At 44.5% G+C, this 22,311-nt stretch overlaps 2 protein-coding genes across 2 annotated transcripts in view; one reads left to right on the top strand and one right to left on the bottom strand.

Moving 5' to 3' along the window:
* usp22 (ubiquitin specific peptidase 22) overlaps positions 1 to 10,478 on the top strand; it is a 20,386-nt gene extending 9,908 nt beyond the window's left edge. The window contains exons 3-13 of the mRNA XM_017416054.3: positions 927 to 1,040; positions 1,729 to 1,830; positions 2,384 to 2,550; positions 2,662 to 2,809; positions 2,961 to 3,063; positions 5,255 to 5,413; positions 5,637 to 5,763; positions 5,879 to 5,970; positions 6,837 to 6,899; positions 8,948 to 9,097; positions 9,212 to 10,478. Of these exons, the coding sequence (XP_017271543.1) occupies positions 927 to 1,040; positions 1,729 to 1,830; positions 2,384 to 2,550; positions 2,662 to 2,809; positions 2,961 to 3,063; positions 5,255 to 5,413; positions 5,637 to 5,763; positions 5,879 to 5,970; positions 6,837 to 6,899; positions 8,948 to 9,097; positions 9,212 to 9,254 (1,268 nt within the window). The 3' untranslated portion in view covers positions 9,255 to 10,478. The remainder of the gene's footprint in view (positions 1 to 926; positions 1,041 to 1,728; positions 1,831 to 2,383; positions 2,551 to 2,661; positions 2,810 to 2,960; positions 3,064 to 5,254; positions 5,414 to 5,636; positions 5,764 to 5,878; positions 5,971 to 6,836; positions 6,900 to 8,947; positions 9,098 to 9,211) is intronic.
* Positions 10,479 to 12,596: 2,118 nt separating this feature from the next.
* Positions 12,597 to 19,491, bottom strand: LOC108235858 (tumor necrosis factor receptor superfamily member 13B). Its single transcript, XM_017416115.3, has 5 exons — positions 19,377 to 19,491; positions 15,101 to 15,233; positions 14,740 to 14,856; positions 13,485 to 13,781; positions 12,597 to 13,411 (listed from the first exon to the last, which is right to left on the bottom strand). Exons 1-5 carry the CDS (start codon positions 19,473 to 19,475, stop codon positions 13,149 to 13,151), a joined length of 909 nt encoding a protein of 302 aa, XP_017271604.2. The 5' UTR covers positions 19,476 to 19,491; the 3' UTR covers positions 12,597 to 13,148.
* Positions 19,492 to 22,311: the final 2,820 nt, after the last annotated feature.

Below are 22,311 nucleotides of genomic sequence, written 5' to 3'. Positions count from 1 at the left end.
TTTTTTTTTTTTTGATGTTATCAGGACCCCCACCCCCCCCACCCTCCCCTGCAGTGTGCAAGCACACATTTCACACAGAGTGCAATTGTGGGTTTAATTAGGTTAGCTGCCAAATTAAACGCTGCAAAAATAGAGGGAGAAAAGGTCCAACACAGACACGGAGAAAAAAAAAAAAGATTAGAAAGAAGGGGCAGATCTCAGCAGACTGGCAGGGAAGTAATTAAGTCGTCTTTAACAAACCCCTAGGAATTAGCCTTCATTAAACAACCCTCCTCCTCCTTCTTCGTCTCTTTCGCTGACCTCTTTCATGTTTTTTCACTCAACTGTTTGCCATGTTCCGATTCTAGTCTCATATAGGCTTATCTCCATCCTCGACTCTTGTTCCCATGGTTACCTAATGACCTTATCAATACTCAGAAATCTTGAAGGATTTTTTTTAGAATTGTACCTTTTTTTTCCCCTCCTTCTCAAGTGAAATCTTTCCCTTTTTTGCCTCCATCCCCTTTATTTATATATATATATATATATATATATATATATTACCTGCAGAGAATGACAACCAAGAGAGGCCCACAGGCAGGTTGTTATGGCAACATAAAACAGGTAGCCACAGGGCACAGAGCTAGGCGGCAGCAGCAGAAGGAGCTCTTTAGTTGGCGTGTGAACACTTAAGCGCACGTGTGACAACGGCGCACAGATGGGCGCCTCCCTCTTCCTTGCCCCGCCGCTCCCTCCATCTCCCAGCGTAGCTCTCATCTAGCAACTGGCGATTCGTCAGCGGATACGCCAGTCTGCCCTGGCCAGCGCCGAGCCGTTCACGCAGACCCCACCGACGCCCGCCTGCATCTCGACCTCGCTGTCAGATTTGACGGAGCGGGCCCCCCTTTGCTTCTCTCATCACTCTCTCTGTCTGTCTGTCTGTTCAGCTATCGACCTGCTGTACGGGGGAATTTACTGCTTCACGTGCCAAGACTACATCTACGACAAAGAGATGGAACAGATTGCCAAAGAGGAGCAAAGGAAAGCCTGGAAGATGCAAGGTACAGAGCTGGACTGCCAACTTTTCAACCGGCGTGACTCAGGTGAAACCTGTCTCTGAGTCAAAGCAGTCGATATCTCACAGCATCTCTGTGCTCACCCAATCATAGCACTAACCTGCTGCCAACACAGTTACTTCATAGCATCAAGGCCCTGTCCAAACTAACGTTGTCACTAAACCATACAAGATCCTTTACAAATCATTTCAAAGTAAAGAATTTAAAAATCTTCCGAGCAGACTATGAAGGTGCACTCAACGCCACACATTCACAGGACTGATTCGTGTATCAAGCTTTGACAAGAAAAGTGACAGTGTTTTAAGGGTTAATTCTTAAGACAGCATTAAACTACATTATGTGCTGAGAAGATTCATTATTCAGAGACAATTAGAAATGAATAAATCCAGAATCGAAGTGGCGTTCCATGAAGCAGTGCCTGTCACCCGCAGAGAACATGAGAGAAATCCACTTTGGTCTTTGCTGCATCGAGGATAATCAGTCCTGTCAGACATCAAAGTATTTTTTTTCAAACTGAGGCTGGTTAAAGATGCTATCCAATTGTGTGTGATAATTGTCTCAGATGCAAAACTTTAAAGACGTAACGGTTGCCAGGTGCCTTTCAAATAACCAAGCAGGTCCTGAAACGAGCAAAAGGATGCAAACGTTTGTCCGCGTGCTCCTCTCGCTGCAGGAATCGGGGAGAAGTACTCGACGTGGGAGCCCACCAAGAGGGAGCTGGACCTGCTTCGCCACAACCCCAAGAGACGCAGGATCACCTCCAACTGCACGATCGGTTAGTACTCGTCCCTGTCCTGTGCGTACACGCATCATGGGTCAGTCGGATTGGGTTTGATGGGCGGCGTTTGCTGTTTGCTGACAGACAAGGGGAAGTCGTCGGTGAAGAGAAATCAGATCTCAAGGTGAAGCGCTGATGTATCTGTTGAGTTAGCAGAACTATATATATATATATATATATATATATATATATATATATATAGACACACTGCAGCAGGAAGTGGTGGAGTCATCAGACATGTGAGGACTGCTGACAGACTTCCCCACCTTGTAGCAGCCTGCGGTGATCCTCCCAGCACCATTAGCGTCTCTGACTCTGCCTCACATGAGGAGGTGTACAGAACCGGCTGCTCGGCAGTGACAGTGATACCTCCATGTTTTGCTCTCCTCCTGATTTCTACCCTCATTTCCCCTACTTTCTGTCAAACTGCGGTTGGCCATCAGAGTTGCCCCTTTTTTTTCTTCTTCCTCCTCCTGTTGTTATTAGCCGTTAACGCTTTTTTTTTTCCTCTCCCATCCTCCGTTCACACCCCCCACACCCCCCTCCGCAGGTCTGCGCGGTCTTATAAACCTGGGCAACACGTGCTTTATGAACTGCATCGTCCAGGCGCTGACGCACACCCCGCTGCTGCGCGACTTCTTCCTGTCCGACCGGCACAAATGTGAGATGCAGAGCAACTCGTGCCTGGTGTGCGAGATGTCCCAGCTCTTCCAGGAGGTGCGCGTCTCGTTCGTTTTTTTAAATTTTATCTTTTTTTTTTTTTCTCGCCCTCGCGGTCCGCGGGATAGAGAAAGTCTCTTCGCCTCACACTTTGCTCCCCTTCCCCAGTTCTACTCAGGCCACCGCTCGCCCCACATCCCGTTCCGCCTCCTGCACCTGGTGTGGACCCACGCCCGGCACCTGGCCGGCTACGAGCAGCAGGACGCCCACGAGTTCCTCATCGCGGCGCTGGACGTGCTGCACCGGCACTGCAAAGGTAGAACGGAAAGAAGAAAGAAGACAAGCGGAGCGAGCGGGGTTGGGGGTGGGGGGTGGGGGGGTGACGTGACGTTACATGGGCTTGTTTTTAGCAATGCCACTCATCTGTGTGTGCATCTGTGTGTGTGTGTGTGTGTGTGTGTCCACAGATGACAACGGGAAGAAAGCCAACAACCCGAACCACTGTAACTGCATCATTGACCAAATCTTCACTGGGGGCCTGCAGTCTGACGTCACCTGCCAAGTCTGCCAGTAAGTCCGTGTGTTTGAGGGGGGTAGGTAAAAACGGCACACCGGTCATGGCTTCCCAGATACGCACGAGGATAAAGAGAATAAAACCAACCCAACCGTCCCTTTTAATTCCTTCTCTTCAGAGCAGTCCAGCTCCAACCTCGTCTCTCCTTTACTCCTCTCATTCACATCCTCGTCCTCACTCTGAGCCGCCACACTGCAGCAACAAGCCCGTCCTGCCTCACCGCGTGGAAACACTGCTGTCTAGCGCCACCCGGTGGATTTAGGAGATTATTGGCAAACAATAAGACCCATTTCAGTGCTGTCACCCACCCTCTGTGGGCCCACTTTGGGCTGCAGCTGTCAGGTACCTCAGTAATAAAGTACAGTGTTGCGTTAAAGGCCTAGCATCCCTTGATGGAAGGATTATCATACGATGAGAAGGAACAGAGTTAGAGCTGTTTTGGTCAAACCTTAAACGGCCTTATGCTCAATCTCATGGGAGACATATTAGCATGTGCCGAGGATGACTTTCAGCTACTACCACACCAAGTTTGAGCTCAATTTCTGTAAAATTGACTGCGTTGTAGTCATTTTTGTCTTGTTAACGTCGATTAGCAACTTAAATTAGGATGACTGCATAAAGTAATCAGTAATAGATGCACAGCTGATGATTACACATTTTGCTAACACTATAAACCAACACGTGCCTTTTTACCTTCTGCAGTAATGACCCATTAAGTGTTTGGACATCCACTTCCTGTTGTATACACAGCCTTTTGTCCTGGAAACCCCAACTCGTAGCTACAGTAAAAGCTGTAAAAGTAAAAGTTTGTTTCTTGTTTTGAGGCGAGTCGGCCCCTGACAGGCACTTAGAGCTGAATGAAACTGTTTTCCTCCTGTCTGATTTCAGTAACGGTTTCCTCGTTCTTTAAACCCGGCGTTAAACCCGTCGACGGCAGCTACTCGTTGTCGTTGAGTCTCGTGGTTCCAGTTAGAGCTCAGTAAAACAGGACTTATTTCCCCTCAAAGCAAATCCAAACCCCTGTGTAAAAACGGTGCCGGTTATTGCTCCTTCTGTCTTTGTTCACTGCTGCAGCTTCGGCTCGATGTTTTCTAATTCCTAGCTCCAGTCTGGACAGAGTAATTCAGGACTCTGTGTAAAGATTATTTGTATTTGCAGGGATTTCCGTTTCACCTTCAAAGTTGTTGACTATTACAGTAAACTAAACTAGTTTAGTACTTTTGCTTTGATATAGTTTAAAAACGTTCTGCCTTTTTAGTATTTTTCTCAGATAGTGGATGTGTGTGGATGGGGAAATGAGGGAACAGATTGGATTATAAAAGGCTTTTGATTGGCTAGAAATGTGCTTTATAAATACAGTCCATGTATTATTTATTGTACAACTACATTTTACTATTTCCTATTCTAATCACTGAAAAATAGGCGAGTATATTTGCCCTCTACAGTAAAACGATGTTCCTGCTGGAGCTCTGAATCTCCCTGGCGCTGCAGCACATTTAACATCTAGTTGTTGTAGCCGTCTGCGGCCACCTGGGGGCAGTGTCAGAAACTCCTTTTCCTTGAAGCTCTGAACCTCACAGCGGGCCGAGAAGTTCTCTGTGGTGGAGTAAAACTGGGTCGCAGAAAGTTGAACTTTATGTGACTGAAATGACATTTTAATATCTGTTTTTTACATTTTTCCCTCACAACTGCAGTGTGTTTTATTCAATTATTTTATTGCACTACAAATCGTTCATCTCAGTTAGCGATGGTGCCGTGCACTTTAACTTTTAACTTCTAATCACACCAAATCTTTTGCAAACAACCTGGAGTTATGTTTGCCTCCTTCACACAGCGTTTATCTCACTGCTGTAGAAATTTGTTTCCTCTCAAATCCTCTCAGAGCACACACCTAAACTCCCACTGACTTCCATTGCATCTCAGCTTAGAATTTTCTCTTCAAACCAGGAAGTGACGGGTCATTTTAACTCATATCTCCTACATGAAACCTATGATATTAAACATTTCAACAGAATAAAACTTTATCTACTTCTCAATAAAAGAACCTGCTGATATTTACTTCCTGTTAAGTTGGGAACATAGTAAAAAAAACGCCCCGTTCAACATGCAGCTGCACATTGACTCTGATAAAACAGCTGTTTCTCTTCTGCACGCGTCCTCACGTCCCTCTGTCGTCTTCCTTTCAAGTGGCGTTTCAACCACCATAGACCCATTCTGGGACATCAGCCTGGACTTGCCGGGCTCCTCCACACCATTCTGGCCCCTCAGCCCAGGAGGAGAGGTGTCGGCGCTCAACGGAGAGAGTCACACCACTGGAGCCACAACCCTCATGGACTGCCTGCGCAGGTAGCTGACGCACGGGGCCAGCGTCTAAACGGCTGTGTTGCAGAGCTAAGATGTATTCTCTCTTTTGACATCTTTCCTTAAAGGAGAAGTGGTTATGGCAGCATTTTTAAAAGCCAGTTCCTTCTGGGGGGCGGGCACGTTTTAGTAACTCACAGCAGCAGGTGGACGCTATGCGCAGAAACTCGGTCTGTTTCTGAATCCTCTCCACCTCTTTCCTGTCCAGGTTCACCAGACCAGAGCACCTCGGCAGCAGCGCCAAGATCAAATGCAGCGGTTGCCATAGTTACCAGGAGTCCACCAAGCAGCTGACCATGAAGAAGCTGCCCATCGTGGCCTGCTTTCACCTCAAAGTAGCTAAAAATGACATTTTGCCGTTTTCGCAGATACTGATAATCGCACTGGTGATCAGACAGTCTTCTCTGTGTTTTTGTGTGTGTGTGTGTGTGTGTGTGTGTGTGTTCGCAGAGGTTCGAGCATTCAGCTAAACTACGGCGAAAGATCACTACTTACGTCTCCTTCCCCCTGGAACTAGACATGACCCCCTTCATGGCCTCCAGGTGAGCAGAATCCAACAAAAGACAGGTGTGCAGAAACTAAAAAAAGAGCTGGAAGTTTTGGGACGTTTTAGTAAAGTTTCAGCTTCATAACATTAATTTAACTCCGTTTCAGTACAATTTAGTGCTGGAAGTTGGACTAGTTTGTCTAATGCACCGATTGAAATTTTCTGAGGTACCTTATAAATTTATAAAAAGTTAAAAAAAAGAGAGAATTATGTAAGCATTCGGACCCTTTCTGTAGCACTTCCGAGTTCGCTCAGGTGCCTCTCTATTTCTCACGATCGCTGCTGAGATTTCTCAGCACGTCGATCTGCAATAATGAGACGATTTCAGAGGCCTCCTAGCTGTCAGTCAAAGCGGACACCGAACCTACGAGGTCAAAGGAACTGCCCGCAGAGCTCATGAGCTCAGAGGCAGGACTGTCGTGAGGCACTGATCTGAGGACGGGCGCCAAAACAAAAAAACAAAAACAAAGATTTGCAAAGAAGAACGTCAGAAAGTTTCCCGCTCCAGTTGTGCAAAGTTTGTTGGGTTAAACCTGAAAAAGACTCAAAGCTGCTCCAACTGCCTGTTAAAAGCAGCTGGGCTTACAGTTTGAAGTTCTGGTTTATTTGATGTAAAATAAAAGACAGCAGGTTTGAGTATCACTGAGTTGCATCGGCAGAGAAAAACTATGTGTGAAACGCTGAGTGTTTATGTCCCTTTGTGTCGCTGAGTTCTTCAGAAAAGATGAAGAGAAAGATCTTACCACAGTAAACTTAGAAAGCACCAAAATCCCCTCACACTGCTCCGCTCTGAGATTAAATATTACGGCTTTTAATCTGCAACAGCTAAAGGGATTAAACCTGTCGTTTGTTGTGTTTCAGTAAAGAAAGCAGGATGAACGGGCAGTACCAGCAGACTGTGGACCCATTCAACAATGACAACAAGTAAGACAAAGACAAGTGTAAAACAAAACGATTCACTCATTTAGAAACCACAGATTTTTCTGCATTGGACCGCTTTGTTAGTTTTTTTTTTTTTACGCTGCCATGCGAGCGAGTCCGATGGAAACGCTCACCCGCTCCATTTGCCTTTAACACGTCAGCGTCTCTGACAGAATGAGCATTTTAATCCAGTTATGTAACAAGATCAGAGTATTTTCCAGTGGTTCTAATCAGTTTGACAGCAGCAGGATGGGGACGAAGTGAGACAGGTGTAAGGAAAAAAAAAGGGGTTCTTATTGTTGTTCTGGTTTCCAGGACACACGTGTAAATTGGGCTGCTGCGTCGTCAATGTTTCTGAAAAGCTACGGATTTCCTGTCCAACACGAATCCACCAAAAATAGTGTTTTTGGAAGCTATATATAATGCAGCTCAAACATAATACAGCCTGGTACATACCTGGTACTTATAAGGTGTGTGCTGGGTAAGTACCGAGTATGTTCAAGGCTGGGCTGGACTATGAAGTGACTTGTTACACTGTACTGACAGAGTACAGACCTGGGGCTTACCTGGGACTTACAGGGTATGCATCTGGTACTTAGCAGGTATGTACTTACAGTAGGTACTTACAGGGTACCTACTGGATACATACAGGGGAGTAGACTGTACTGACAGGTACTATCAGGTACTTTCAGTGTATCAAAAGATGAGATCTTCAAGCCCTGTCTAAAGTACTTTGGATGTGTTTATAACTCATTCCTGAAACCGTCACCTGTCAGAAATGCATCCGATCGAGTTCCGCATCACTTATTGAAACTTTTCCATTTCGCCCTCACTTTGTTCCCACCTTTTGTAAGGTTGGGCAATATGTAAACTTTTTCTCAACCGATATTCATCAGTCCATCAACAAATGACGATGGGCGATATATTCGCGCAGGTGACGTCTGGACTTTTTTTGTCATCTCAAATGACAGCAAATATCTGTGCGCACCAGCAACAAGCACAGCTTCTGAACGCGTCTTTAGCACCGCCGGCAATGTTGTTACCAACCTCCGCACCCTGCTGAAACCTTATCAGGTAAACATGCTCGTTTTCTTGTCAAACACTTTATAAGCTCTTTCTGGAAGGATTAGTTTCCCTTGTTCTTTTTGTTCTGATTCTGAGACATTGTAGTTTATAGAAATATTCAGACATTTATTTATTTTTTAAGCACCAAAGCGCTCAGCAGAAGACTAAAAAAGGCAAAGATTAATTTCTTTTAATGGAAGCACACGTTTTCTGCTAAAGGAGTTCATTTTTATTGTTTAGTTTTTGTTTAATTTTATATCTGTCGTTGCACACTTTAGGCCCCCACATACTCGTGCGTACCGTGCGTACTCCGTGAGCCGCGTGGACTCCGGGCGGCCGGTTGAGACTTCGTACTCGAGCGTACAGATTGTCTAAAATTCTCCCGTGACAAATTTTAGTCACGGCGTCACCGGACGAGGAGGAAGAGATCGCTTGCCTCTTAGCTTTAAAAAAAAAGAAAAAAAAAAAAAAGAAAAGAAGGTGCCTTTAGCTCTGTTTCTTCAGCCACCGCACACCTGCCGGTGCTGCACAGAGAGAGTTTGTAGGACAGAAACACCAGAACTATGTTATACTCGTTTAAAAAAAAAAAAGACCGTCTCTGTTTCCCTTCCCAACACTGTGGTTATCGTTCAAATAAATGTTTTCTGAACATACGCTACTCTTTCGTTCTGTTATAAGTCTGAGTAAATAAATCGGCGCTGCACTTGGTGGCACACAGGGGATTGTGGGGTGCATCGGCAAAAAATAAATAAAAACATTGCTCTTAAAAAAAAACCAACCGTCTAGTAGATCAGCCTATGGTCGATAAATTCATCCAATCGCCCAACCTTATTGTGTTGCTGCCATTAATTTCTACATTCCGTTTTATTTAGCTCATAGACATGTTTCACTGACTCAAACCTACGTCAGGAAAAAGCTGCTTCTGAGTCACTTTTAGGTCCAATAAACGCAACGTGAGCCACGGTTAACCGCCTTTGTTTTTTCAGGTACAGTCTGTTTGCAGTGGTGAACCACCAGGGGACGCTAGAGAGCGGCCATTACACCACCTTCATCCGGCAGCACAAGGACCAGTGGTTCAAGTGCGACGACGCCATCATCACCAAGGCCAGCATCAAAGACGTGCTCGATAGCGAAGGGTAAATGAGGCAACGACTCAGCAGCACTCCTCGTTTAAAAAAAAAAAAGTTTTTTTTTGTTTTTTGTTTTTTTTTTAATCGTCGCTCCTTTTCTCTCTCTCCCCCCCCCCCCAGGTACCTTTTGTTTTACCACAAACAGTTCCTGGAGTACGAATAGTCGGCTAGGAGCAGGAGCAGTTGCACGGAACGCGCCGAGGAGCGAGGTAGAATGCGAGAGAACCAGAAACACACTCCGGCTCCGGCTCGAACACGGAAGCACCCCTTTCTGCACCCTTAACTAGTCCCACTGTCTGCTGGGCAGGATACAACAACAACAACAGCAACAGGACTCATTCTAAATGCTAGAAAAGTAGAAGGGCGATTTGTGTACTTTCCGATTCAGGGCACGGAGCGGAAAGAAGCTGTGAACGTTTGCACTTACTTTCAGAAAACGGAGGGGGGCGGAGGAAGTGGCGAGGTTTTCCCTCCAATCAGGCACAGATTTAGGGAACTTTTACTTGATCCCAAATGCTGTTTTTCTTTTCTTTTTCTTTCTTTTTTTTTTTTGTGCATCCGCACCTGGCGTTATGCTTGCGCGGCCGCTTCGACTAACATCCAGGCGCGCAAAGACGCAGGGCCGCGGCGTTTCGCTTCTCCCGTCCGCTCGCCGTGCCCGAGAGGATTCGAGCAGGCGACCTCCCGGACACGAGCGCATCTGTCGAACACTCCTTCAGAAGACCAAATATAGAAGTTATCTTTATTATGCTTTTGTTTTTTGTGTGTGTGTGTCGTCGTTGTTGTTTAAAGTAAAACTGAAGGAAGGAGGGATCCATCGCCTCACGAATAGTCTTCTGAAGTTTGTTGCGTTTATTATTTTTGGGAGGTTAAAGTTGCAAAATAGGTACTATCACCGTTTTTTTTCTTCTGCCTCTCTTCCAGCTTCCGACACCCCCGAGAGCAGAATCGGATTACTCGGTGAATATATTTTTATACATCTTTTGCGTTGAAACGGTTGGTTTACGGTTCCGCCCGACGCGTTCGCGCCGTCTGTCGATCACGTTCTTTTGTCCTAAAAGAAAAAAAAAGCGGGGGAGGGGGCAAAATAGTACTGAATTTTTTTGAAACTGCTGCTATAGCTGTTTTCCCCGCTTTCTTTTACATTCTATTTCTTCCAGAGACACTTTTTTTGTTTTATTTTTTTCCATGTCGAGGACACATTGTCACGATGCTGTTTCAGGTAAACGGCTAAAAAAGAAAAAAAAAGAGTGAAATTCGTTGCAGTGTTAACCGTCGACTGCATGTCGCTGCAATCGATCTGCGCGTACGTGAGTTCCCCCGAGCCGGTGTGCAACACGTGTCCGTACGTGTCCAGAGACAATTTAAAAAAAAAAAAAAAAAAAAAGAGGCCACGTGAAATCCTGTCTGTATGCACGTGTGTTCGTGCGTATGCAGCGTATGTTCGTGTACTGAATCAGTACTTGCATTCAGCATGCCGTCTGAGCTGGGTATCACAGTTTGATCTGTTTGTTTGTTTGTTTCCCTCTTTCACATGTTGATGATGATGATGATGATGTTTGTATGTATGAGACAAATGGTGGAACGTCAAAGCGGATGAACGTCGTCCCTCTACACTGCTGGATCCGGCTGCAGAAACCCGTCCTGAAGCTGGGCCGGCCGTTCCTCGCACTCACTTGTTACTGCTGCAAGAACTGCACACAGTGATTGAAATACACTCAAATAAAGGAAAATGTGTTCAAAAAGTGCAGCGTTTTTTCACTTTTTTTGTCATTTCCTGCTGCTGATTTCCGTTTCCGGATTCTTTTATTTTTTATTATTTAATTTTCTAGAAGGAACGCCTCAGCCAAATAACTCCCAATGATGCCATCTTGCCTGACAGCTGCTGTATGAGGAGGTGAGATGTGCTGGAGAAGCGCACTATATTGCCAAAAGTATTCACTCACCTCCCTTTGCACACACATATGAACCTGAGTGATGTTCCATTCTCAACCCATAGCGGTTTAATCTGATGTTGGTCCACCCTTTGCAGCTCTAACAGCTTCATCTCCTCTAGGAAGGCTTTCCACAGGTTTAGGAGAGTTTATGGGAAGTTTGGACCATTCTTCCAGAAGCTCATCTGTGAGGTCAGACACTGATGTTGGACAGAAGGCCTGGCTCACAGTCTCTGCTCTAATTCATCCCAAAGGGGTTCTGTCAGGTTGAGGTCAGGACTCTGTGCAGAACAGTCAAGTTCCCCCACACCAAACTCCATCATCCATGTCTTTATGGGCCTTGCTTTGTGCCCTGGAACAGGAAGGGGCCATCCCCAAACTGTTCCCACAAAGTTGGGAGCATAAAATTGTCCAAAATGTCTTGGTATGCCGAAGCATTAAGAGTTCTTTTCACTGGAACTAAGCAGCCGAGCCCAACTCCTGAAAAACAACCCCACACCATGATCCTCCCACCACCAAACTTTACACTTGGCACAGTGCAGTCAGACAAGAACCGTTCTCCTGGCAGCAGCCGAACCCAGACTGTCCAGAGAAGCGTGATTCGTCCCTCCAGAGGACACGTCTCCACTGCTCTAGAGTCCAGTGGCGGCGTGCTTTACTCCACTGCATCCGACTCTTCCCACCTGGTGATGGAAGGCTTGGATGCAGCTGCTCAGACATGGAAACCCATTCCATGAAGCTCTCTAAGCTGTTCCTGAGCTGATCTGAAGGCCACAGGAAGTGGCCTGGGTGCTTGATTTTATACAACTGTGGCCATGGAAGTGATTGGAACACCTAAATTCCTGCATTTGGGTGGGTGAGTGAATACTTTGGGCAGTATAGTCTATGTGAGAGTAGTGACCACTGTCGTTGTGTACGGGAGGCAGAGCCGGAGAAGTTTAACATACTGTCCTATTGTCTCCGTTTTGGTCCCTCCCAATGAAAACTCCAGAGAGACCGCTCAAGCTGAAGCGGTTTTGGAGACAAAGTTAGAGAGGCTGAGACGGTCTGGACATGTGCAGAGGAGGAACGGCGCTGAGCATGGAGCTGCCAGGAAGGAGGAGAGGACGGCTACAAAGGAGGAGGCTCGTGGATGTAGGGAATGAGGAGGGTGAGTGTGACAGAGGAGGATTTAAGGTTTAGGAAAGAATGAATTCCTCATCGTGTCAGCGTAACTTCAATTACTTTAGACTTGCATGTCACCCGGTCTTTGCATTTTCACTTCAAACTAAAACACTAGACATTTAAAACGTAGCCTTCCTTGAAGGAATGCTTGTTGCCCGCCACCATTCATGCCGAGGGTTTTAAATAAGGGATCTGACATGACCGGTCCAAAAACCTGCCCCCGTCTGGACGCAGGTGTCTGTTGCCAAGGTGTAGGACAGACTGACAGGCTGAAAAATTTAAAAAGTGTTCTATTTTTTCACGTTTTCTTGTCGTGTTTCTTGTGTGTGTGTCTACAGACCGTGCAACAAAATGCCCTCCAGGGATAAAAAAGATTCTTGAACTTGTAGTATGCGTTGGGGATGGCTCTCAGCTACTACCACACCAGATTTTAGCTTAATGTCTGTGAAACTGACTGGATTATAACCGTTATTTGAGCTCGCCGTGGCGGCCATCTTGAACGGGACTGACTCCAAAAGGTTGCAGGTGCTTCTAGAACTGCGTCGCTCAAGATGGCTGCATGTTGGAGTAGCTCTTTGCTGAACACACAATGGGGTCGATTTTGATAACTTTATTTTACTTACGGTGTATAATCTACAAGTCGGTGCTGTAAAAAAAAAAACAAACAGAAAAATATCAAACATATCGGACTGAGGCTTGCCTTGCTCAGGACATCCCTAATTAAAAGATCACTTCTAGCATGTCTGATGTGTGTCTGCTACTGACTCGGATATTAAAACGTAAAGAAACTCTCAACGGGATGTATTGCTCGTAAGTATGGCAGAAACAACAATCGACCGCCTAACTTCAACATTTGCTCAACCTCCGCAGTAAAATCCGAGTATGCTGAAAACCTCCGATCATCCGGGTGCAGACGTTTTGTTCCACTTTTGCAGGTAACGGTTCTTTGAAATGGCCCTTCATCCCAGCGCCGCGTTGACCTGGACCTCCATCTGAGGGCCGGCCGGGCCCTCCTCGGTCCACACCGGGCCTCCGTTTTGGACGCGGGCCCTGTGGAGGACGGCCGGCTGGTAGAACGCGTAGGGGGCTCTCTGCGGATGGCCGCTGTCCTGGCTGAGCACTCGCAGGTCGGGGAAGCAGTGCACGCACACGCACGTCTCCACCGGGATGGAGTCGTCGGATGGTTCGCGGCTGGTGGGGTGGTTTGAAGTCATTGGAAAATCTGGAAAAAAAATGAAGCAAAAAGAATGAAATAAAAGAGTGTTCATCAACCGAGTGAGTTGTAGTGTACTAACCCTTGGAGCTCCTTCCTGCCTGGCTGCCTGGGAATCCAAACTCCGGCCCTGGCTGGACCGTGCACTTCTGCTTGTGGTCGCTGGCCTTCGGGGGTCTTGTGCTGGAACTTTTGGCCTTGCCTCCTCGCAGGAAGATGACCAAGGCCAGGGTCAAGCTGAAAAGCAGCAGCCCCAGGCACACGGCCAGGAGGGAGTAGAGCTGCACGGTGGAGTCGGCCAGTCCCGGAGGCGCCCTGGTGATCACCGCCTGCCTGGTGACTTGAGCCAGCAGCTTTTTGGTGGTCACAGGAGGGGGAGCTGAAGGAGGACACCACAGGAGGGCTTAGAGGCGACTGACGGTTATCTGATTCAAAGCAGTGCTTTAAAAACGGGAGAAATGGCTTTTTCTGTGGAAATGCTGAGTGCCGAAGAAGCTGAAACTGAGTTGTTTAAGTTAAAAGAAACAGAATGTCAGCTGAAAGCCAAAAGAATCAAAACACCGGCCAAAGGTAGCAAAACAACTAAAAGTGTACCTAAAAGTTAAAAGGAGTGAGGGGCTTGCTAAAAGCTAAATGTACCAAAAGACTAAAAGTGGCAAAATGCTAGGTAAAAGCATCAAAATATTAGCTAAAAGCTAAAGTAGCAAAATGGTAGCTAATAGCTAGAAGAAGCAAAAGACAAGGTAAAAGTATTAAAAGCCGAGCTAGAAGCTAAAATTATCGAAAGACTAGTTCAAAAGCAAAAGTAGCAAAATGTTGTCAAAAAGCTACACAGAGCAAAATGGTAGGTAAAAGCAGGAAAAGTGTAGCTCGAAGCTAGAAGTAACAAAATGCAAGCTAAAGGTATTTAAAAACTGAAAGTAGTACAAGAAAACCAAAAACAGAGCCAATATGCTGAAGCAGATTTCAAAGAGAACAATATTTTTGAAGGAACTGAAGAGATCCCAGTGTCTTTCTATGGGAAAATTAGTTTGAAAAAAGTGAAAATTTTTGAAAAGTATAGAAGTTAGAAAAACCAAAAGTCATAGCCGCCATCTCCTGAACGAGCTGAACATTTTTGAACATTTGGCCATGAGGACTGAAACACACCGCTGATGTTTCCGTTCACGCACAAGCTTGGCGTGCCAGCTAGAACCCGTTCAAGATCAAGTTCATATTTATTAGTCGTAAAAAAAAAACGTTTCCGACTTGTCGTCTGTCAGCTTGTGTTCGCAGAGTTTTGACAGGAAGCCAAGCAATCGCTCGAAATGGAATTCCAGGGCCGACGGGGTACTCACTGGAACAGTGCTGGGAGCACTCGGCAGGATGTCTGCCACAAATCTCTGCGCACCTCACGCACCTCTTCACTAGCCTGTCGAAGTAGTGGCCGGGCTTAGCCGTGCACAGGGCAGACTCTTGATGAAGGAAAGCACAGAATGTATAATCAGAAAGCTGTCAGGCGAAGCAGAGGACATGCCGTACGACGAGCTGAAGTCAGGACTTTTGGTTTAGCTTCCCCCTCTAATTCAATTTCTAACATTTTTATAACTCTTGGCTTCTAGCTTAGCTTTGCCTGCGAGTTTTTTTTTTTTAAAACGTATTCAGTGTTGTTTAATTCTTTCTTTTTATGTGCAAAAAAAAAAAAAAAGTGGTACTCACCGCAGTAACTGGCACATCTGGGGATTACAAGTGGCTGCCGGCAGACCATGCCACAGCGTATACATGATTTAGTCAAGCCATCAAAGTGCTCACCCTCTTTGCACCTTTCAGCCATCGGCCCTGATGACTCACACTGACACACACACACACACACACACACACAGATGGGCAACAGTAAAGGAAACAGCAGACGTGAGAAACTCCAGATATGTAAATTACGCTCTCAGCTTTACACACACACACACATACACACACACAGATTGTGGTCATGTCAAGATGTCCTGCCTTTTAGTCCAGCCCCTGATTTATCATCAGCTTGAAGTTTTTTTTTTATAGTTTTCCAACCAAAGCAGTTCAGGAGATCCAAACCAGCACATAAAGTATGAACCTAGACACCCCAAATATAGTTTGTTTTAATTTTCTGTTGTATGTATTGACTATATGAAACGAGAAGTAATAGTGGATCAGAAGAAAACGATGATGCAGGGCTTTTTAACTCATTGTACTATAATATAATTTACTATATACTGTGATTACACCATACTACACAGTTCTATGCTGTAATCAAAGCTATATCATTTTAAACCTTTACATATTCAACACTTCACTGTGCCATGCTGTACAGCACTACTCTACACAGTGCTAGTCCTGGACCTTATTGGGTCCCCCTGAAAAACCCAAACCCCAACCTAAACAACATACAGCACTTTCAGACCTAATGAACTGATGCAAAAGGAGTGTGTGGTGAACTAAGTCCACCTCATGATGAATAATTTAAAGTAGTTGAATATTACATGACTTTTTCAGTTGCTGTGGAAGAATTAGTTCCTTTTTTTTTGTCTCCTTATGTTTCCTTTGTATCTTTTGAATCTTTTGACCCCCACATTAGAAATGTTACAGGAACCGCTTTCCTCCACCTACATAATATCACTAAAATTAGAAACATCTAGTCTCAAAATGATGTAGAAAAGCTGGTCCGTGCATTTATCACATCCAGGCTGGGCAATTGTAATTCTTTCTTATCTCGGTGTCCAAAAAAACAATTTAAAAAGTTATCAGTTGATCCAAAATGCTGCTGCTAGAGTTTTGATGAGATTTAGGAGGAGAGATCGTATTTATCCAGTTTTAGCTTCACTCCATTGGCTGCCCGTCAAATTCTAGGTTTAAGACTTTCCTTTTTGATAAATCCTATAGTTATGGTTTGTTGGCTTTCCTGAGCTCTCCTTTAGTCCTGCTGCTACAGGCTCAGACTGCTGGAGGACAAACTGACCACATTTCCTCACTCTGCTGCTGTTTTTACTCGCTCTGCTCTCCATGGTTGTATCTGTAATTATTTCTATCATTAACTTGTTTTTCTTCCTATAGAAACCCTACCTGGACCAGTCATTCTGTGTTTGTTTGTGTCTTTTTCCTGTCCTCTCAAACCCCAGCCGGTTGAAGCAGATAGCTGCCCGTCCTGAGCCTGGTTCTGGTTCTAGTTGGAGGTTTCTTCCTGTTAACAGGGAGTCTTTCCTTTCCACTCTCACCAGTGTGTCGCTCAGGATGAGAGACTGTGACAAAGTGAATATTCAACGCAATCTGCTGGCTTCCTTAGATATTTAACTTTTACTAACTGGCTTTTTGTACAGTGTCCTGAGACAACTTTTGTTGTGACTTGGCGCTATAGAAATAAACTGAATTGGATTTAATTGAATTATGTTTTCTTATGCATCCTTTTAGTTTGATTATGTGTCCGTTTTGTCTTTTTAGTCTTACGTGTCCTTTAGGGTTCTCATAAATTCTTCTTGTCTTTTTGTGTCCTTTCTTGTTTCTTTATGCTCCCTTTTTGTCTTTTTTTTCCTCACCCTAGGCTTCCTTTTTGTCTTTTCGCCCGCCCTTCTGTCTCCTCTTCTTTAAATATTTCAGCTAACATCGAAGGTCCAGCTGTTATTTAACTAATTTTCACCTTTTTCAACAAATTGCAGCAAAGTCATTCCGCACTCAGCATTCATACTGCAAGTATAACAAGAGCATTTCATTCTCTGGCCTGAGCTTTGACTGGACCATCGCAGCACCTTGATTCTTTTCTTTTTCATCCATTCTGACAGAATGACCTTCCATTTGACGTGGTCGACAAAAGTTTAGTATTTTTTTTTAAAGGTTATGCATCTCTATTTTGGCATGATTTGTCCAAAAGACATCGTCCCACTGTTGGTTTTGATAAGACTAGTTCAGATAAGATAAAGTAACTAATTTATCATTTTATTTATATCAACAAAACAAAGCATTTCTCATGTCTAGTGGTGTGTTAGAAGCTGTTTGACATTCTGGTTGTTCTTGAAACGGTGGAACAGTATCGTCTTCCAGATGGCAGGAGGTTTAACAGCTTGTGGGTGAGGGGAGAGGGATCTTTTACAAGACTGAAGGCGTCTTTCTTGCCTCTTTCCTTAAAAATGGACTCTAAGAAGGGAAGTGAGACATTTATGTGTCTCTTAGCCATTGCCACCACACAGTGCAGGGTCTTCCTTTCATTCACTTGCCATACCAAGAAGTCACACAGCTGCTCAGGATGCTCTCAGTTTGTGTCCCAGTAAAAGGTGGTGCAAGACTCTTGCACGCTTCATTTAGCAGAACAGTGTGTCAGCAGAGTAAAGAGCAAAGGACTGAGCACACATCCCTGAGGAGCCCCCTTTCCATCAGTACAGTGGAGCGTGACATCTTACTACTACCAAAAACTGTCTGCTGTGTTTTGGACAGGAAGTCCCAGTTACAGAGAGATTTTCATTCAGCTCTCAGATGCAGTTTTTGGAAACCTAAAATGGGTTGCCAGGTTTCTTTGTTTTTTGCAAAAAAAAAGGGGGGGCTTTCTTTCAATGATCCTTTCAAACAAAGCCTACATTGTATCTCTTTTTCTCTGGGTTAACAAATAGCTTCTCAAAGCTCCTGAAGTGGACATCAACAGAAATTCAGTTTTATTTCTGACTTCCTTTCTTGATACTTGTGACATGTTGTCACTAGAAAAGTTGTAAAATATCAAAAGAAAAATACTCCAGCAACTTTCAACAAAATCATTAGAATATCAATATTTCTCAATGTTAAAATGCTGTTTTAAAAAAACTAAAAAAAAATCAGAAACAAGTTTTAGATGAGGCTGAAATGACAGATTTCTCTTTGAGAAAATTACAGCCTGCACTCAGAAAGACTTCTGAAAGAGCCAGTCCAAACATGTCACTCAATAAAAAACAAACTTGACGTATTATAAAATAAATAAATCGCAGCACTGAAGCTTTCAAACTGCTGTGCAGCTGAAAGGCAACACTGCCCTTAAAAACTGGTTGCGACTGTCCTATTTAGCACAATTTAGCACAAATGTTTCAATAAAAATGTGCCCGCTTTTCCTTTTGTTGTCTTTGTACCATTTTCCAATTTATCTCAATCATTTTGAACTTGTTTACACTTTATACAGAAGTGGCATTTTAAAAAAAATCAACCTTTGATGCAAAGTGTTGCTCATATAAACCAGTAATCACTAATAAACGAGGAGTTTATGACTAAATAAGTAGTGTTTCGATGGTTCAAAAAGTATGTAGTGGGTGTTAGTTTAATGTTGCATTATTTACATTATTTAGGCCTTTTTTTTTGTCTTTTGAGAATTTGTTTTTGAACAAACACGACAGAAACTCTTCCGCACAGAGCGACACGCAGCCTTGCTGTGGCCCAGCGATGCTAAATCATTCAAGAAGTCGTGCCGTTTTGCTCTCGAGCACGGTTTCCCCTGCCACGACGATCGCTGAGTCAGCGGAGCGTGAAGAGCTCGCAGGTCTGACTCTCCTCCGCCCTCCGCTGCTTTCGCACTCAGAGCTGTAGGCCGGATTGAGCGTATCCGCCACACTCCAGTAGCCAGATGTCGGTCCTGTTCAGATTTAACGTGCTGTAGATTCACTCTGTAATTATCCCAAACGCTGTTTACAACCAGCGCTGTCCAAAATACCAGTGTTTCTCTAGGTACAAATTCAAATTCATACGACGGCATTGCTCCTGTTTTGTTTCGGTGTTCGCACTTCTTTGACTTGTCTCTCAGTCACGAGCCCCATGTGAATTGGGTCTAAATATACGACTGGAGGAAGAGTCGAAAGCCTCTTAACGGAAACAAGTTTTAAAAGCTCTCCAGCTGTAGCGTCTTTAGAAACTTGAAAGTTGACGAAGTTGACTTTTAAATCCAACCTACACGACAAACACTGCAAGAAATGTTTCTAATTCTAACATGCGTTCAACAATGCTTGTAGAGATCACTTACCGAGTGAGACCAAGTAGCGTCAGGAGAATCTGTGATTTGAAGGCAACGAAGTACGACAGACCTGTTTTTCTGCCTGGAAGCTAATTTGGATATGAACATACAGCCTGGTCTGGGACTCCCCCCCCCGTGTGTCAAGAGAATCCTCCACCCTTACAGACTCACACGCTAATAGGCCAGTATGTTGCCTGTAGACACCCCTTTGGGCTAGTTTCTTACTGTGTAAGACTTCATCAGAGTCTGCCGTTGAAGATATGTCAAAACTGCAGGACGGATGCACAGAAAAACGGATTTTTTTAGAAGACTAAAGAGTGTTATAGTCGGTGCTATCTCACCAGGCGGTGGCTGTTAGTGACTAGTTGGCAACTAAACTAAAAAAATGTAGGAAATTTGCGAAAGAATACGTGACTTTTTCGTTGTAGTCTCACTGCACTCTGAACATTTGTGACCGGCGAGTCGTGCAGCTGCATTTCAAACAGCTGTTTTTTTTGTGTGTACTGCTTCTAAAATTGTGTTCTTGGCTACTGTTTTGCCGTCCACATCGTACCCACCTCGGCTCGTTTTGCGCCCATCTCTGCAGCCAACCCCATACGGTTGGACCAGCTCTTCAGTAACTATCATTTACCATCAGCGTGGTCTGTAGACCCGGACGTGTGCTTCGGATGTTTTCTGTCAAATGAGCGCTCCCCTGCAAGAGTCAAAAACCCAAACAAACAGCTGTAGCACTCTTGAGGTGGGCTGGAGAGGCAGACAACATGTGTTGCAAACACTTTAAACACCATGGCGTTTACGGACAGGATCTCAAGGCACAGCTGTCGAGGGGAGGCTGTCCTGTTACCTCAAAGTCTTACCTCTGCGTTTTGCAGATGATGTGGTTCTGTTGGCGTCCTCAGGCTATGACCTTTAGTGAGCAGCTGAGTGTGAAGTGGCTGGGATGAGCGCTAGCTCTTCTGTGTTTGAGGTCACGGTTCTCAACTGGCAAAGGTGGAAGGCTCCCTCTGGGTCGGGGTGGGGTTGCCTCAAGAGGAGGACTATCTGGGGGTCTTGTGAATGAGTGATGGCAGGATGGAGCCGAGGACGGACTCACGAACGGGGAGTCTTGCAGTTATGCGGACGTTGCTCCAGTTGTATCATGGTGAAGAAAAACCCTGACCTACCAAGTGGAACTCTCTCAATTTACTGCTCCATCAACGTTCTTACCCTCGCCTATTGCCGTGAGATTCATATTGCGATCGAACGAACAACATCTCGGATACAAGCGGCTGAAAGGAGCTTCCTTCCAAGGGTGGCTGGGCTGAGCCAACCACTCTGATAGAGGTGAGGAGCTTCATCATCCAGGGGAGAGCCTGAAGTAGAGCTGCTGCTCCACCTCATTGAAAAGGCATCAACTCAGGTGGTTCCAGTCGATGGAGAGCCCCTAGACAGATGCTAAACTTGCTGAAATGATTATATATATCCTCTCTTGCCTGGGAATGCCTTGGGATCTCCCAGAAGGAGCTGGAGCATGTCACTTGGGAAAAGGGATGCTCGATTTTACCTCCTATACTTGTTACCTCCGCAGCTAGCCCACAGATAGGAGGAATCAAATTCATGGATGGATGGATGGATGGATGGATGGATGGATGAATGGAGTATAGTTGTGAGGAACATGTAGAGGGATCTTAGTTTAGAAAATCAGGAAGAAAGCCACTGGAGTCAAGCTAATCATAACTCCCAGCAGAGCCAATCGAAGAACATATTTCTTCCACCTAAATTTGCTCAAACTCAGACCTTTACAGGCTAGCGATCTGAATTTATATATATGTATATATATATGTATATATATATATATATATATATATATATATATATATATATATATATATATATATATATATATATATATATATATATATAAATTGTTTTTGAACGATTAGTGGGTAAAAATACATATGTTTTAATTTTAAAAATTTAAATAAATAATAAAAAAAAGACCTTAGCTCATATTCCTGAATAAGGACAACCAGTCTAAGCCGAGCAGAGTAAAATATTATGGCACAGATAGCTAATGTCCTTATGTCAGGATGCAGGGACGATATATGCATAATATTTGTTTTATAAATCTAAATTTAAGAGCAAAAACGGCAAGTAAATTAAACTGTGGCTGTGTGGTTAGTAATATCAAATCGGCCTATATCAGAAGGTGATTCCCTAAATTTGATATTGTAGTATTCTTTTAAATAGTTTATGACAAAAACATAACAAAACTTCACAAATGATTATGGCTTTTAGTTTTGGTGGGCCACCCTAAGATTATCAGCAGCCCCATCTGGCCGCCCCTTTGAAAACTTTTTGGAGGTGCCTCCCGCGCCTAATGCAATAATTAAACTGAGGTCGTTCAAAGAGTTATCTACAGCAGGTAAGACATTCATTCTTCGGAACCTCTTCGCAGCACACAGCTTCAAAGGATCTGAACTATGGCTTTAAAGTAACATTAGAACAAGCAATGTTTTTCAGTGGATCTGGCACTTTAGGGAATTTTAAGTTGGAACAACCTGTTCGATTTTACAGTGTAGACATCGTTGCTTATTTGATTTTATGTGTGTGTGTGTTTAAACAAATTCTCTTTAAACAGTTTGAATTATTATCCCTTTAGTGCGCCCATAAAAAGGACCTACAACTCGCTTGAGTAAAAGTCGTACTAGGCGTTAATGTGGCTGAGGCCCAAATGTAGAGCTTTCACAAGTGGAGCCAGCTCAGTGACTCACTGCTGACAGGTACTTACGGAGTCGGTGGAAATAAATGTGACAACGAGTAAATTTCATAACATCAGTGTGAAACTGTTGGGTAATTCCACACCATGTGTTTTACTGCCCACTGAGCACAAAACTGGACTGGAGCGTTTCATCGCCGCCTCATGTGAACTGAACTCCTTCTGCCCACGAGCAGCTTCGTCACG

Source organism: Kryptolebias marmoratus, linkage group LG17, assembly GCF_001649575.2.
Source record: "Kryptolebias marmoratus isolate JLee-2015 linkage group LG17, ASM164957v2, whole genome shotgun sequence".
NCBI lineage: Eukaryota > Metazoa > Chordata > Actinopteri > Cyprinodontiformes > Rivulidae > Kryptolebias > Kryptolebias marmoratus.
This window is presented reverse-complemented; position numbering and strand designations above follow the sequence as displayed.

Bases quoted from the DNA above. Each gene is read 5' to 3' on its own strand.
- LOC108235858 (XM_017416115.3), bottom strand. From the start codon at position 19,475: ATGTTCATATCCAAATTAGCTTCCAGGCAGAAAAACAGGTCTGTCGTA. The intron at 14,857-15,100 runs GTGAGTACCACT...TCCTTCATCAAG, and splicing joins CAGATGTGCCAGTTACTGCG to AGTCTGCCCTGTGCACGGCT. The intron at 13,412-13,484 runs GTTAGTACACTA...TTTTTTTTCCAG, and splicing joins GGCAGGAAGGAGCTCCAAGG to ATTTTCCAATGACTTCAAAC.